At 39.0% G+C, this 16,243-nt stretch overlaps 1 protein-coding gene across 1 annotated transcript; it reads right to left on the bottom strand.

Annotated features, from left to right (window-relative positions):
- Window positions 1-7,141: 7,141 nt before the first annotated feature.
- On the bottom strand, window positions 7,142-7,563 carry LOC113253702 (60S ribosomal protein L32-like). Its single transcript, XM_044383555.2, has one exon. It carries the CDS (start codon window positions 7,541-7,543, stop codon window positions 7,142-7,144), a length of 402 nt encoding a protein of 133 aa, XP_044239490.1. The 5' UTR covers window positions 7,544-7,563.
- Window positions 7,564-16,243: the final 8,680 nt, after the last annotated feature.

The following is a 16,243-nucleotide window of genomic DNA, read 5'->3' as shown; positions in this document are numbered from 1 at the left end:
TAATTTTTTTCCTAATCTTTTCCAGGTAAGTGTCTATATAATCTCTGGCCATAATGTACAGTCTAACTCTCAAATAATTCCATGTGTTGGTACATTCATTTCAAAATCATATATTCAACAGCTTTGGACCTATGCTCAATATTTGTCACATACAATTCTGTCTTAAGAAATTTATTTCTTTTGGCTTAGTACTGTTACAGTCATTTGACTCTTGGAGGTAGAGAGAGGCATTTAATAATAATATAAACGATCAACTTGTAGAAATGCCTTAGTATTCATAATTTGAGGCACTGTAAAATGCCATTTACCTACTTTAGGAGGAATAGGGATTTGTTTTGGGGAAAAGAGAGAATCATCTTCCAGCGATAAATGGTAAAACACTAGTGGGAGTAGAGCCCAAGATACATGTAGGCATTCATAGACCACCTTTCAGTTACATTGAATAGGTCTTGGTCTTTAAGTTCAAGCAAATGGAAACTTAAGTGAAGAAGGAACCTGCACAGGTGGGCTGCTAGTTGGAGAAGACTTGGGCAAAAATCTTGATCTCTGAGGTAGAAAATGGCAGATTCTGGACATGGCAGAATAGAACCAGTATAAATTCTCTAAGGAAACTTGGTAACTTAATAAACAAAACATTAGCTAGCTATTAGAGGTAGTTTCAATTAGGTTGAATTACATGAAATTGGTGATATTGGAAGATTTTTGTCTCAATAAGATTCAACCTACTGACTACTATGTTTTGATATTAACAAAGCATTTTTTAAAAAGCTTTCCAGGAGTGAGATGATGAAATTTAACCTGAGTTAGTTGCTTCAGCTGTAGTGTATGGATAATGGATCAGTGTCACCTTGACTGGTGTCTCTTGCTGAGTTCTAAAATAAAGGGCTCTGACTTTGGCTCCAGCCTGTCCGGTGTTTTCATCAGTGTCTTAGGTAAAGCCAAACAAAGCAGACTTATTAAATTTAGAGGGAACATGAATTAAGAAGTATAACTAATGCTGAGTTTAGACTGCGAATGACCTCAACTAACTGAATCTCAAGGCTGATTCAAAAACTAAGTAAACAGCAATGGATGGAATTTCCTAAATTGAGATTTATTTAGTTCACTGGCTCTTACTGAGTCCCTACCACGTGCTAGACACTATTCCAGGTCCTGGCTTTACAGTGATGAGCAACCCTGCTAGGGTCCTGCTTTGAAGCTTGGGCTAAAAAAATAGACAAAGACCAAACTACGCCTCACCCAGAATAGGAAAGGAGAAGAAAGATCCTCAGTGCAGCAGGTTCTTGGGAAAAAATCTGGAGGCTTTTGATCATTAGGAGCTTCAATGCCACAGACTTTCTGGATGTGTTAGGAATTGTACTAAAATTTTTAAGCATGTGCTATGTTTGCTAAAAGAAAAAGAGCCAATGAAATCTTAGGATTTGTTGTAATAAATGCAATGTTCAGCCCTTTGAAAGTGATTTGCCCACAGTTTTCTGGGCCTTTCAGACCACCACAAGGGTCATTCAGGGGTGGGGTGGGTGGGAGGGATAATATTATAAAAGGGTTGTTGACAAACTAGAGTGTACCTAGATAAGGGGAATCGGGATATCAGTGGATCTGGAAGTCATGTATTTTAAGAAATAGCTGAAGGAACTATAGAAAAACACACACTAATAGGAGACATGCTAATTGCCTTTAAATATTTGAAGAGCTGACAAGTAGACAGGGAAGGAGCTTATTCTTTGTTGCTCTACTTAGCAGAAATAGCATAAAGCAATGGAAATTTCAGAAAGAGAAATTTTTATTTGCTATCATAATGACACTTCTCAGATATAGAAGCTGTCCATTACTGGGACACATGGTGCTTGAAGTAGTGAGCTTCCTGTCTTTGGAAGTGTTGAACCAGAGGCTGGTTGATTCTTGGCCAGAGGCAATAAGACAGCATTCCTACATTGGATAAGAGGTAGGAGGAGGTGCCCTGGTAGTGTATTTTCAGCTCCAAATTTATGATTCTTGTGGTGTAATTTGCATGTTAGTTTATGTGGAGTCGCAGGTACTGTGTAGGTTTTCTTTTATCCCTAAAGGAAAAAAGACCAGTTTAAGTTGGATTTGGAGGTAGGTTACCTCCAGGGTTTTGGGACCAGTCTAAGAGTTGGAGAGTCATTACAAATTAGGTGGAGAAATGCTAGGAAAGGGTGAGGAATGGACCATGAGACTATTCCAACTGGTTTTATGTCTATGCAGGCAAGGCTCCAGTACAAAAAGGTGAGATTTTACTCCAGTTATCAATCCTAGACTCTGGGGGTGGGAGTGGGGTGCTGGTTGGTACTATTGGTTGCATAGAGAGAAACCCCAACTCAAGGCATTAAACTAAAAAGAGATTTACTGACTCATATAACTAAAAAGTCCGGGGTTGATCTGACTTTGGGCATGACTGAATCCAGATGCTCTAACCATCTGCCTCCCTTCTTCCCTCCCTTTTGTTTTCCTCTGTGGGCTTACATCTGCCATCTAGAAGGGTACCTGACAGAGTAGATATCTAACAAAGATTTGCTGAATGAGTACATGAATGAGACTGCCTGCTTGGCAACCCCAGTTAAAGGCCCCATAGCCAAAGTTCCAGATGGACTTCAGTTTGGGCAGACTTGGACTTGCTCGACTTTAAACCAACCGCTAGTGATGGGGAGGATGGAACATACTGATTGATTAGGCCATTAGGCTGGACTGACTAGACCTGGGAGTTAGCAATATCTGGTTGCATTTTATTCTCCATCTTTTCTATAGGCTCATTAAGGGGAGAGGGAAGGCCCTCTTACTTTTTTTTATCCCCATGGAGACTAGTACTAAGTGCATCGTTTCTAGTCAGCAAGTGTGTATTCTTTTCCTCTAATCCATAATGGCTCTTAATAAGCAAAGGTACTGAAATAACTGAATTGTGGCATCTTTTTTGAAAACTGCAACAAAAGATTTGAATGAATTCAGAATTTGCTATATTGCTTCCAAATAATATTCATGTGCATGAATATAAGTGGTAAATAGGAATTCTGCATTCATTCTACTCACCACAGAAAGTTATCCTTTCAGCTTTTTCCATGTAATTAAAAGATTAAAATTAAATGAATATTTCCTGCAAGAGGAATAATTTTCATGGAAAAGCTTTATCTTTCCATTGAGGGTATCTGACTTCTATCCCTGAAACAAAATTAAGGAATGATTAATTTTTTTTTATATTCTTTCGCACAGTTTTTAGCTCCTTTATAGGAGTAGGGCTGGGCTGTGTGGATACTAGAAAATGGAACAGAGAATGAACTTGAGCAAATAAAGAGAACTTCACAAGTAGGACTGTTTTTAAGTATTTTGTGGAGGCAGTACCCAGGCGTCAGGCCACCCCGCACACTACTGCTGCTGGGAAGTGGAGTCAGTGGGCTCTTCTTTTTAACCTTTGGGGAGCTGAATGAACACTGGACTGTTTCAGTGATTTGGACTGCAAGGATGTAGTGGGAAATACCCTGATACACCATTTAGGGGGCTATGTTTTTCTAACAGCAAAAGGAAATTATTCTTTTCCCTCAGAGAATCCTTCCATTTTATATTCGAAATGGCCTTGCGATGATGCAACAGAACTACAATCAGTGTGGATTCTTTTTCCTTCCAGTCTAATTTAACAGAAAACTGAAATATACTCATGTTTGGTGGAAATTAAGTGTATTTGCAGTTTGTTTATTCTACTTGGTCACTCTTTAGGTTTTTTTTTTTTTTTTAAAGATCTTATTTATCTGAGAGAGAGAGAGACAGAGACAGAGATAGCAACAGAAAGCACCAGTGGGGAGGGGAGGGAGAACCAGGCTCCCCACTGAGCAGGGAGCCCGGTGTGGGGCTGGATCCCAGGACCCTGGGATCATGACCTGAGCCGAAGGCAGACTTAACCGACTGAACCACCCAAGTGCCCCCACTCTTTAGTTTTTTAATCATGTTCTTCCCATGTCATTTTTACAGTATTCTTTGATACTGTAAGATATATGATGATTAAGAAAAAAACCAAACCGTGAGACTGACGCCTCTAATGAAAACAGGCCTGTCATTATTTTATAGGCAGACCTGGTATTAGAGTAAGAATCAACAGAGACTACATTGATAAATATAACTCTAGCATTCAAAATGAACAGATATTAAACATCATTTTACTTGTGTATATATTTATCTTTTGTTAAATCTTGTCTTTCTCCATCAGCTTCTCATAATTGAGATCAGGTAAGTGTTGGAGGGAATGATAATGAGGATAACATTGTACTGCAGTATAACCAGAACATGTTGAGAGAGTTTTAAGAGTGTTGTTTTATTTGTATTCTGTGTTTATATGATCGCTACAGATGTTACCATTATTGTCACCTATTAAGGCAGATGACATTTGTGATGGAAAACATGTATATAACTACTTGCAAATACTGTATTTTATAGCTAGATGGAAAAGTCAACTTAATAGGTCTAAGTATCTTACAATTTTCTATTCAAAAGTCTAATTATCTAAAGAACATCAGAACCACTACTACCAAAAAACTGAACAGGGTAAAGGCATAGCTAGTGACTTCCCATTGGTTTGACAAATAATCTTACCTTAAGGAGCAGAGAAGTCTGTGTAGGAGATTGACTGAGTGGATTGCTTGTTCAAACCTTCCACTTTTATGCTTGTAGTGTTTTGTAAGGGCTGTCAAACGACACTTTCCACTTGAGGAAATCATAGCTTAGCGCTTTCAGAATCTCTACAATAACCACTTGGGTATTCAAATACTTTTCTAGCTGGGTTTTAAGCTGTAAGTGCAATAGGCGGAAAAGGGCGAATGGAACATTTTATAAACTTGAACATTTGTTTTTTAAACTAGCCTCTCTCTGAGAATTTTTATTGTAATTCTGAACATTAGATGCATCATGGCAAATTTTAGTAAATAGAAAACACTCCTTTAAACCATAGTTTAATTTGTGAATCATTCAGATATCCACCTTTCTCATATAGGCTAAAACCAACACATTACCATTTGAAACTTTAGGGATCTCCTACTAAACTGTGCTAAACAATGAAAATTTAGTCAATATTCTTTAGCATTCCTCTTGCTTAGTATAGCATTCCTCTTGCTTAGTAACTTTATTCATTTGTGGCTTTCTGATGTCAACAGGATGGATTTTGCATAATTTGGGTGCCTGCACATCTTTTAGACGGAAGGCTTGCTTTCCAGAATGTATTAATATTGATTGTCACTACATTGTCTCCAAAGAGATTAATGTGCACTTCTTAGAATTTCACCCAGTTTAGTCCTGGCTGACAGAATTTGATTTATGTGTAGACATTGTGGACGGTCCCTTGCAGATATTATATGAGGGCAGTAGGGAGGCCCTGGCCAGAAGTCTCTTTCATTTCTAGGATACCTGAAATTCCACTTATGATATTTGCTACTTTGGGTTAAGCATTGTGTTCTTTGGCTAATCTTTTAAAACTACAAAAACTTACTAGGAAGTAATTTCTCTCAGTTGTATTTGTTCTGTGTCATGGAAACATGTATCATCTTATTATTTTAGGACTCTAAAGTGGAGAAAAAGTGTATAGAAAGAGTTTTGCTGAAGGTAAATTCAAGTTCCTTCAAAATTTTTGCTAGTGGTCAACCTTGGTGTGTGAAAGATCTTTTTCGGAAACGTTGGCTTTCTTATTTATGTTTCTAATTACTTCTATTTTTGATTAATCAATACAATATGTTACAAAACAGTAGCATAAAACCAGAGTGATCCAAATGTTGCAAAAAAAATAATAAAGTAGGTTGTAGATACTGCATGTTGAAACAGATTGATCCTTTTCTTTTTTTGCAAATAAAATAAAATGCAACTTCTTAATTATCTGATATTGAGCTTTGGATGGACAGCGATAGAAATAATAATATGTGGTATAGTAGTTAAAGAGTAGCATTTCTAAAGTAATTGAAAACATGTACATATTAGAGACCTCTGTCTTAATACATAATACCCTGATCACTCTATGACAGTAAATCAATTTTCTGGTAGAGAACAGTTGTGAAAATAATATTAATTTGTGGCTTGACAAGGGTGGCTGTGAATTGAGGTTTGAGGCACTGATAATGATGATGTTATGTTATCTCTGGCCTGGAGTGATCCTGGCCTGAAGTGGATGGAGAAGAGTGACACTATGGTGTGCTCTTGATGGGGTTGGGGGTGAAGGCAGGGTTTAGAATGGTGATGTCTGGTGGCCAGTAAGTAGAAACAGAGTCATGCCTAATGCTGGCTTTTATTGTCTGGATTATCTTGCTGGATTCTTTAGAAAGATGAGAGGATAATTTGCTTATTGATAAACAGATACTGTACAGGCTTCATTTGAAATAAGGACAGATCAGCTATAAAACTGAGCAACAATACAAGTTCATATAAAAGCAATCATAGAATAGTAAATATTAAAAAATGTTTCTCTTATTAAATAAATGTATGTCCTGTTGACTGTTTATTTTCTCTGTGGTTTGGGATGGATCATTACTTCCTTTTCCCCAGACCCCTGTTATTGTTAATTGTATGCCTAGCATAGACACCAGAGGGAAATGCAGCAGAAGGTTTACAGTGGTTATCTTCGGATGGAAGTGTTATGGGTGATTTTTATTGTCTTTGCATTTGTTTTTCTCCATTTTCCAGATTTTCTGTCATGAACATTAATTACTTTTGTAGTACGTTAAAAAAAAATGTGTAATAGTAGCAGGATATTTTGATCTCGACATGAGCTGTATGAATGTGTCGAATCTAGTTCTTCCAGCCAAGGAGGCTGCTTCCTTTGCACAAATTGGACTGTGGGAAGACAGAGTTAGTCTTCATAAATGTGTCAGATCCCTCTCCACTACTCTAATTGCTTCACTCAAGGGTTGAAACTGTTAAATTATCAAATGCTTAATTTACTGCAGGGGTAATTTACTTACCATGTAGGATTATATCAAACAAACATGTTTTATAATTTGTATTAGAAACCTATCCCATTCGTAAAAGACCACCTCACTGAAACTTTGATTTAGAAATTTATTTATTTATTTATTTATTTATTTATTTATTTATTTATTTTCGTAGTTTTATGGTTTTATTAATACAAATACAACATGCACATAAGCTTTCTGTCTATTCATTTTCTTTGCTGTGTAGCATGGCATTGGGATTGGTGACTGATGGCCAGCTCAGCTGCTCTTTCCATAATGGTTTTGCCATTCATGGAAGAGACATTGTGAGCACTCATTGCACAGTAAGATCTGTTGCACATCAGGAGCACTTCAAGCTCCTTGACTTTGTGGACTAGGAACTTCTGGAAGTCACTGGTCAGTATGTGCTTTGTTTTCTTCTTGCTTCTGTAACCAGTGTTGGGCATCAGGATCTGGCCCATGAATCTTCTGTGCAACCTATTGTCAATGCCTCTGGGTTTCCACCAGTTGTGCTTAATTTTGACATATTGGTCTGACTGGTGCTGGATGAACTTCTTGGTCCTATTTTTAACAATCTTGGGCTTCACCAGAGGTCTGAGGGCGGTCATGATGCTGAGTAGGAGATGGTTGCCACCTCTGCAGGCAGCACTAAGGAAGAGTGGTTTAGAACTAACTAACTAACTAACTTCCTTCCTTCCTTCCTTCCTTCCTTCCTTCCTTCCTTCCTTTCTTTATTATTTTTTCCTTTTTTTTTCAATTAAATTCAGTTAGCCAACATATAGTACATCATTAATTTCCGGTGTAGTCTTTGATGATTCATCAGTTGCATATTAACATCCAGTGCTCATCACATCACGTGCCCTACTTAATGCCCATCACCCAGTTACCCCATCCCCCCACTCACCTCCCCTCTAGCAACCCTCAGTTTGTTTCCCAGAATCCGGAGTCTCTCATGGTTTGGCTCCCTCTCTGATTTTTATCCCCTTCAGTTTTCCCTCCCTTCCCCTATGATCCTCTGCACTATTCCTTATAGTCCACATATGAGTGAAACTATATGATAATTGTCTTTCTCTGATTGATTATTTCACTTAGCATAATACCTTCCAGTTCTGTCCATGTCAGTGTAAATAGTAGGTGTTCATCCTTTCTGATGGCTGAGTAATATTCCATTGTATATATGGACCACACCTTCTTTATCCATCCATCTGTTGAAGGACATCTTGGCTTCTTCCACAGTTTGGCTGTTGTTGATGTTATGCTATGAACATTGGGGTGCGTGTGCCCCTTCTTTTCACTATATCCGTATCTTTGGGTAAATACTCAGCATTGCTATTGCTGGGTTGTAGGGTAGCTCTATTTTAACTTCTTGAGGAACCTCCATACTGTTTTCCAGAGTGGCTGTATCAGCTTGCATTTCCACCAACAGTGTAACAGGGTTCCCCTTCCTCCACATCCTCACCAACATTTGTTGTTCCCTGTCTTGTTAATTTTTGCCTTTTAACTGGTGTAAGGTGGTATCTCATTGTGGTTTTGATTTGTATTTCCCTGATGACAAGTGATGTGAAGCATTTTTTCATGTGTCTGTTGGCCATTTGTATGTCTTCTTTGGAGAAGTGTCTGTTCATGTCTTCTGCCCATTTCTTGACTGGATTTTTTGTTTTTTGAGTGTTGAGTTTGATAAGTTCTTTATAGATCTTGGGTACTAGCTCTTTTCTGATATGTCATTTGCAAATACCTTCTCCCATTCTGTAGGTTGCCTTTCAGTTTTGTTGACTGTTTCCTTTGTTGTGCAGAAGCTTTTTATCTTGATGAAGTTCCAATAGTTCATTTTTGCTTTTGTTTCCCTTGCCTTTAGAGATGTGTCTTGCAAGAAGTTACTGTGGCTGAGGTTGAAGAGGTTGTTGCCTGTGTTCTTCTCTAGGATTTTGATGGATTCCTGTTTCACATTTAGGTCTTTCATCCATTTTGATTTTATCTTTGTGTGTGGTGTAAGAGAATGGTCTAGTCTCATTCTTCTGCATGTGGCTGTCCAATTTTCTCAGCACCATTTATTGAAGAGACTGTTTTTTTTCCATTGGATATTTGTTCATGCTTCGTCAAAGATCAGTTGACCATAGAGTTGAGGGTTTATTTTTGGGCTCTCTGTTCTGTTCCATTGATCTATGTGTCTTTTTGTGCCAGTACCATGCTGTCTTGATGATCACAGCTTTGTAATATAGTTTGAGTCTGGCATTGTGATGCCTCCAGTTTTGATTTTCTTTTTCAACATTCCCCTGGTGATTCAGGGTCTTTTCTGGTTCCATGCAAATTTTAGGATTGTTTGTTCCAGATCTGTGAAAAATGTTGATGGTATTTTGATAGGAATTGCATTGAATGTGTAGATTGCTCTGGGCAGTGTAGACATTTTCACAATGTTTATTCTTCCAGTCAATGAGCATGGAATATTTTTCCATCTCTTTGTGTCTTCCTCAGTTTCTTTTGTAAGTGTCCTATGGTTTCTAGAGTACAGATCCTTTACCTCTTTGGTTAGGTTTATTCGTAGGTATCTTTTGGTTTTTGGTGCAATTGTAAATGGGATTGATACCTTAATTTCTCCTTCTTCAGTCACATTGTTAGTGTATAGAAATGCAACTGATTTCTGTGCATTGATTTTGTATTTTGCCCCATTGCCGAATTGCTGTATGAGTTCTAGCAATTTTGGGGTGGAGTCTTTTGGCTTTTCCACATAAAGTATCGTGTCATCTGTGAAGAGTGAGAGTTTGACTTCTTCTTTGCCAATTTGAATACCTTTGATTTGTTTTTGTTATCTGATTGCTGAGGCTAGGACTTCTAGTACTATGTTGAATAATAGTGGTGAGAGTGGGCATCCCTGTCGTGTTCCTGATCTTAAGGGAAATGCTCTCAGCTTTTCCCCATTGAGAATGATATTTGCTGTGGACTTTTCATAGATGGCCTTTATCACATTGAGCTGCGTTCCCTCTATCCCTGTGCTTTGAAGAGTTTTAATCAAGACAGATGCTGTATTTTGTCAGATGCTTTTTCTGCATCAATTGAGAGGATCATATGGTTCTTGTCTTTTCTTTTATTAATATGATCTATCATGCTGATTGATTTGCGAATGTTGAACCACCCTTGCATCCCAGGAATAAATCCCACCTGGTGGTGGTGAATAATCCTTTTAATGTACTGTTGGAACCTATTGGCTAGTATCTTGGTGAATATTTTTGCATCCATGTTCATCAGGGATATTGGTCTGTAATTCTCCTTTTTGATGTGGTCTTTGTCTGGTTTTGGTATCAAGGTAATGCTGGCCTCATAGAATGAGTTTGTAAGTTTTCCTTCCATTTTTTTTTAATTTTTTTTATTTTTATTTTTTAAAGATTTTTTAAATTTATTCGACAGAGATAGAGACAGCCAGCGAGAGAGGGAACACAAGCAGGGGGAGTGGGAGAGGAAGAAGCAGGCTCATAGTGGAGGAGCCTGATGTGGGGCTCGATCCCACAATGCCGGGATCACGCCCTGAGCTGAAGGCAGACGCCCAACCGCTGTGCCACCCAGGCGCCCCCCATTTTTATTTTTTGAAACAGCTTCAGTAGAGTAGTTATTATTTCTTTTTTAATGTTTGGTGTAATTCCCCTGGGAAGCCATCTGGCCCTGGACTCTTGTTTTTTGGGAAGTTTTTGATTACTGCTTCAATTTCCTTGCTGGTTATTGCTCCGTTCAGATTTTCTACCTCTTCCTCTTTCAATCTTGGTAGTTTATAAGTTTCCAGGAATACATCCATTTCTTCCAGAAAGCCTAATTTGTTGGCATATAGTTGCTCATAATATGTTCTTAAAATTGTATTTCCTTGGTGTTTGTCATGATCTCTCCCCTTTCATTCATGATTTTATTAATTTGGGTCCTTTCTCTTTTCTTTTGGGTAAGTCTGGCCAGAGGTTTATTGATTAATTCTTTCAGAGAACCAGCTTCTAGTTTTGTTGATCTGTTCTACTTCTAATTTCTATTTCATGGATTTCTGCTCCAATCTTTATTATTCTCTTCTTCTGCTTGGTTTAGGCTTTATTTGCTGTTCTTTCTCCAGATCCTTTAGGTGTAAGGTTAGCTTGTGTATTTGGGATTTTTCTAATTTTTTGAGGGAGGCTTGTATTGCAATGTACTTCCTTCTTAGTTCCACCTATGCTGTATCCCAGAGTTTTTGAACCAATGTATTTTCATCCTCATTAGTTTCCATGAATTTTTTTAGTTCTTCTTTAATTTCCTGTTTTACCCATTTATTCTTTAGCAGGATGCTCTTTAACCTCCAAGTGTTTGGGTACCTTCCAAATTTCCTCTCGTGACTGAGTTCAAGTTTCAAAGCATTCTGGTCTGAAAATATGCAGGGAATCATCTCAGTCTTTTGGTATAGGTTGAGACCTGAATTGTGACCCAGTATGTGATCTATTCTGGAGAAAGTTCCATGTGCACTCGAGAAGAATGAGTATTCTATTGTTTTAGGATGGAATGTTCTGTATATCTGTGAAGTCTGTCTGATCCGGTGCGTCCTTCAAAGCCCTTGTTTCTTTGTTGATATTCTGCTTAGATGATTTGTCCATTGCTGTGAGTGGGGTGTTGAAGTCCCCTGCTATTAATGTATTATTATCAATGTGTTTCTTTACTTTGTTTATTAATTGGTTTATATAATTGGCTGCTGTCCTGTTGGGGGGCATAAATATTTAGTATTGTTTGATCTTTTTGGAAAGACCCTTTTGGTATAATATAGTGTCCCTCTACATCTCTTACTACAGTCTTTGGTTTAAAATCTAATTTGTCTGATATGAGGATTGCTACCCCAGCTTTCCTTTGAGGTCAATTAGCATGGTAAATGCTTCTCCACCCCCTCACTTTCAGCCTGGTGGTGCCTTTAGGTCTAAAATGAGTCTCTTGTAGACAGCATATGGATGCGTCTTGCTTTTTTATCTAATTTGATACTGTATGTTTTTTGATTGGAGCATCCAGCCCATTTACATTTAGAGTTACAATTGAAAGATAGGAATTTAGTGCCATTGTATTGCCTGTAAAGTCCCTGTTTCTGTAGATTGTTTCTTTCTGGTCTATGTTACTGTTGGGGTCTCTCTTCACTTATGGTATCCCCCTTAATATTTCTTGCAGGACTGGCTTGGTGGTCACATATTCTTTTAGTTTCTGTCTGTCCTGGAAGCTCTTTATTTCTCCTTCTATTTTGAATAATAGCCTAGCTGGACAAAGTATTCTTGGCTGCATGTTCTTCTCATTTAGTACCCTGAATATATCATGCCAGCTCTTTCTGGCCTGCCAGGTTTCTGTGGATAGGTCTTATGTTTTCTGATGTTCCTCCCTCCGTACATGAGGAACCTCCTCTCTGGAGCTGCTCTCAGGATAGCTTCTTTTTCTCTAAAATTTGCAAGCTTCACTATTGTATGTTGGGGTGTTGATCTATTTTTATTGATTCTGAGAGGGGTCCTCTCAGCCTCTTGCACATGAATAGTTGTTTCCTTCTCCAGATTAGGGAAGTTCTCAGCTATGATTTGCTCAGATATTCCTTCTGGCCCTCTCTTTCTCTCTACCTCCTCAGGCACCAAAATAATTCTGACATTTTTTCTTTTCAGGGCATCATTAAATTCTCAAAGCCTTTCTTCGTGGATTCTGAGTTGTCTTTCTCTCTTACCCTCAACTTTTTTCCTTTCCATCAGTCTGTCCTCTAGATCACTTATTCTCTCTTCTGCCTCATTTACCCTAGCTGTTAGAGCATCCAATTTAGACTCTGTCTCATTCATAGCATTTTTTAAAAGATTTTATTTATTTATTTGAGAGAAAGAGAGAGAGAGTGAGAGCATGAGTGTGTGTGTGTGTGGGGGGGGGGTGGGGAGAAGAAGGCTCTCTGCTGAGCAGGAAGCCTGATCCTGGGTTACTGGGATCATGACCTGAGCTGAAGGCAGATGCTTAACCAGCTGAGCCACCCAAACACCCTTCATTCATAGCATTTTTAAGTTTGGCCTGATTGGATCTCATTTCTGCCCCTAGAGATTCTGTGCTGTCATTTATGCTTTTTTCAAGCCTAGCTATTAATTTTATAATTTCTTTCTTTTTTTCTTTTTAAGATTTTATTTATTTATTTGACAGAGATAGAGACAGCCAGCGAGAGAGGGAACACAAGCAGGGGGAGTGGGAGAGGAAGAAGCAGGCCCATAGCAGAGGAGCCTGATGTGGGGCTCGATCCCACAACGCTGGGATCACGCCCTGAGCCGAAGGCAGACGCTTAACCGCTGTGCCACTCAGGCGCCCCTAATTTTATAATTTCTATTCGGAATTCCATCTCTGACATCTTATTTATATCCATATCGATTAGCTCTGTGGCAGAGAACATTGTCCCTGGTTCTTTCTTTTCTTGTGAATTCCTCCTTCTAGTCATTTTTCCCAGAGAAGGGTGGGTAAGTGAGTGAACAGAGTCCAAAATCAACCATGACCCAAGCAAAATACACCCTAGACAAATCCACAGTGGTTGGAAACCAAAACAGAAAAGCAAACAAAAAACGAACCAGAGCAAACAAGAAAAAGAGAAAAAAGAAACAAGAAAAAAGTGAGGGAGTGAGGGGAGAAGAGAGAGTATAATCTTGCAGGGTGGACAAAAGCAGGGTGATCCATTTGTTCCTGAGTGAGTTTTGGTTGTGTGTTAGAAGCCACTACCTCCCAAAATTGCAAAGAAAGCAAAACTTATCTATATACAAAAAATAAAATTGAATAGAGTGAAAAAAAGGACTAAAATGAAGCATATATCTATTGAATGTAGATGTAAAAAATGAAAGTTAAAAAGTGACTTAAAAACACAAGTTGATAAAATAAGAAACTGATTGAAACAGAAAAAAGGTAAAAAAAAAAAAAAAAAAGGAAAATTTTAGACTGAAAGATATACTATTTTCCCTGGGCGCTGGAGTTTTGCAGTCTTGTGGGATCCATAAACCCTTTGTCCACCTGTTCTTCCAGTTGGTCTTCTGGGGGGAGGGACCTGCTGTGCCGCTTCTCAGGTGTCTTTGCCTGGGTGGAGTTGCCTCACCCCTTGCCAGTGGGCTGGGCTCAGTGTAAGCCGTCCTCTGTGTGGCTTTTGTTCCTTGGAGGCTTTTGGCACCTCTTTAGAGGATCAGAATGAAAATTGCTGTGTCCTGGTGTCTGGCCCCAGAGCTGAAAGATCGAGGTCCCCCTCTTCAATAAACCCTCTGGGACAAGCAGTCTTTTGTGTGTGCCAAACTCCGCAGAGTCCCGTAGTGCGCGCCCACTGTAATCCTCCTGGGGAGAGTCTGAGCGTCCCCTATTGCTGCCCTTTGTGTGCCTAGGAACTGAGAACGGTTGCAGGCTTGTGTGGGTACCTGCTCCCCTGCTCCAGGGGGAGTGCTGGTTGTCGCCCTACTGTCCTTTCTGGGTCCCCACCCTGAGAGCTCTTGCCTGGTGGTGAGTGTAGCTCTTTCTCCCCTCCTGGGGGATGGTAAATGGCCCTTGAGTTCCAGTCCTTTTCAGGATTTTGAGAGCAGTCGCACGTATCTGGCTGGCTTGAGGTTTATGGCAAATTGAGCTGAGAGCCCCCTCCTGGGCTCGCTGACCGTAACCAGTTTTCCCCCTCTACTGCTTGGGCACTCTACCGGTTCAGGCACCCCTGTCCTTTCTGTGTTTCCTGGGACCCTGAGACCACAGTGACACATCTAGGATTCTGCCCTTTTCATCCCCTGAGCCCCTTTCAGAAGGGGATGTCTCTCACTGGAGGAGATTTCTAAAGGTTCCGATTTTGTGCTCCAGGGTTGGGTCACTTTCCAGTAGTCAGCTTATGCAGGCTCCCTCCCCTCTCCGTTTATCTTTCATATCTCCCCACAGATTCACAACTGTGCACCTCCTGCCTTCCGAAAAGCAGTTGCTTTTCCACTTGTAGAGTTCCAGGTTTATTTTCTTACATCTCAGGCTGAATTCATGGGTGTTCAGAATGATTGGATAGCCGTCCAGCTAAATTCAAGGGACCAGAAGAAACAACTCTTCTGCCATCTCAGCAACTCTGCTCTTCTGCCATCTTCAGCAACCCTGATTTAGAATTTAAAACTAACAGATAAAGAAACATTAAAAGCCTGGGTGGGGGGGGGATTTTCATTGTGCTAAGAAATATGAGTTTTGAAGCAAATTAATAGCATTAACTTAGTTAAAAAAATTTTTTTTTTAAAGATTTTATTTATTTATTTGACACAGAGAGAGATAGTCAGTGAGAAAGGGAACACAAGCAGGGGGAGTAGAGAGGAAGAAGCAGGCTCCCAGAAGAGCATGGAGCCCGATGTGGGGCTTGATCCCAGCACCCTGGGATCACGCCCTGAGCTGAAGGCAGACGCTTAACGACTGAGCCACCCAGGCGCCCCTTAAGACTGTTTTAAAAGAGCTTTTCGCTCACTGTTAACACACATGTTTATGTAGTCTCTGAATTTTTAAAAATACAGATGAAAGTGTTATTCTAGCTGAGCCAAGATTCTGCCAAATTTTTATGTAGATATGTATATATACACATATATGATTATATCTTTTAAATATTTTATTTATAATTTATTCATATCCTGCTAAATTTTAGAAAAGGATTTGATGAAGCTTATATCTACTTCCTATTGAAGGAAGTACAGTTGTTTTGCTTCTTCATATTCTTATTTTATTTACTGTTTTTAAGCATAAGTAGCCAGAAGTAGGACTACTGGGTCAAATCATGGGCTTATTGGGCCGCAGTTGTGACTGTGTTCTCATAGCAGAGTCTGAAAGCGTGTTTCTCCGGTTTACCATGCTGAGTGTTACTCTTACAGGTTTGTACCAGTCTTATCATTGAACAAAGTCATCTTGCTTTTGCTTAATTTGCCTTTTCTTGACTAGTGGTCAGGTCTTTTCTGTGGCCATTTATTTTGTTCTTCTGCCACTTGCCTAGTCATACATAGCCTTTGCCTAATTTTTGATTGATTGCATTTTCTTCTTATCAGTATGTAGTAGCCTTATGTATTTAATGAAAAATAATCTTTTGTTGTCCATCATGGTTATAAGTCTTTTTCACTGCATATTGTTTGGGTCTTTTAATGGTATGTTTTGCTAAAACAAATTGCTTAATTTTTATGTCATCAAATATGTTCCTTTATGGCTTTTAGATTTCCTGTCTACTGAGAAAGGTCTCTTCAGTTCCCAGCTTATAAAAATATTTTCTTATGTATTTTCTACATTTTAGAGTAATCTATTAATTTTATATGTAAGCATTTAATTCATTTGGAATTTGTATTTTTAAGTGG

Source organism: Ursus arctos, unplaced genomic scaffold, assembly GCF_023065955.2.
Source record: "Ursus arctos isolate Adak ecotype North America unplaced genomic scaffold, UrsArc2.0 scaffold_20, whole genome shotgun sequence".
Lineage (NCBI taxonomy): Eukaryota > Metazoa > Chordata > Mammalia > Carnivora > Ursidae > Ursus > Ursus arctos.
Note: the sequence above shows the minus strand (reverse complement) of the source record. Positions and strands in the feature narration are given on the sequence as shown.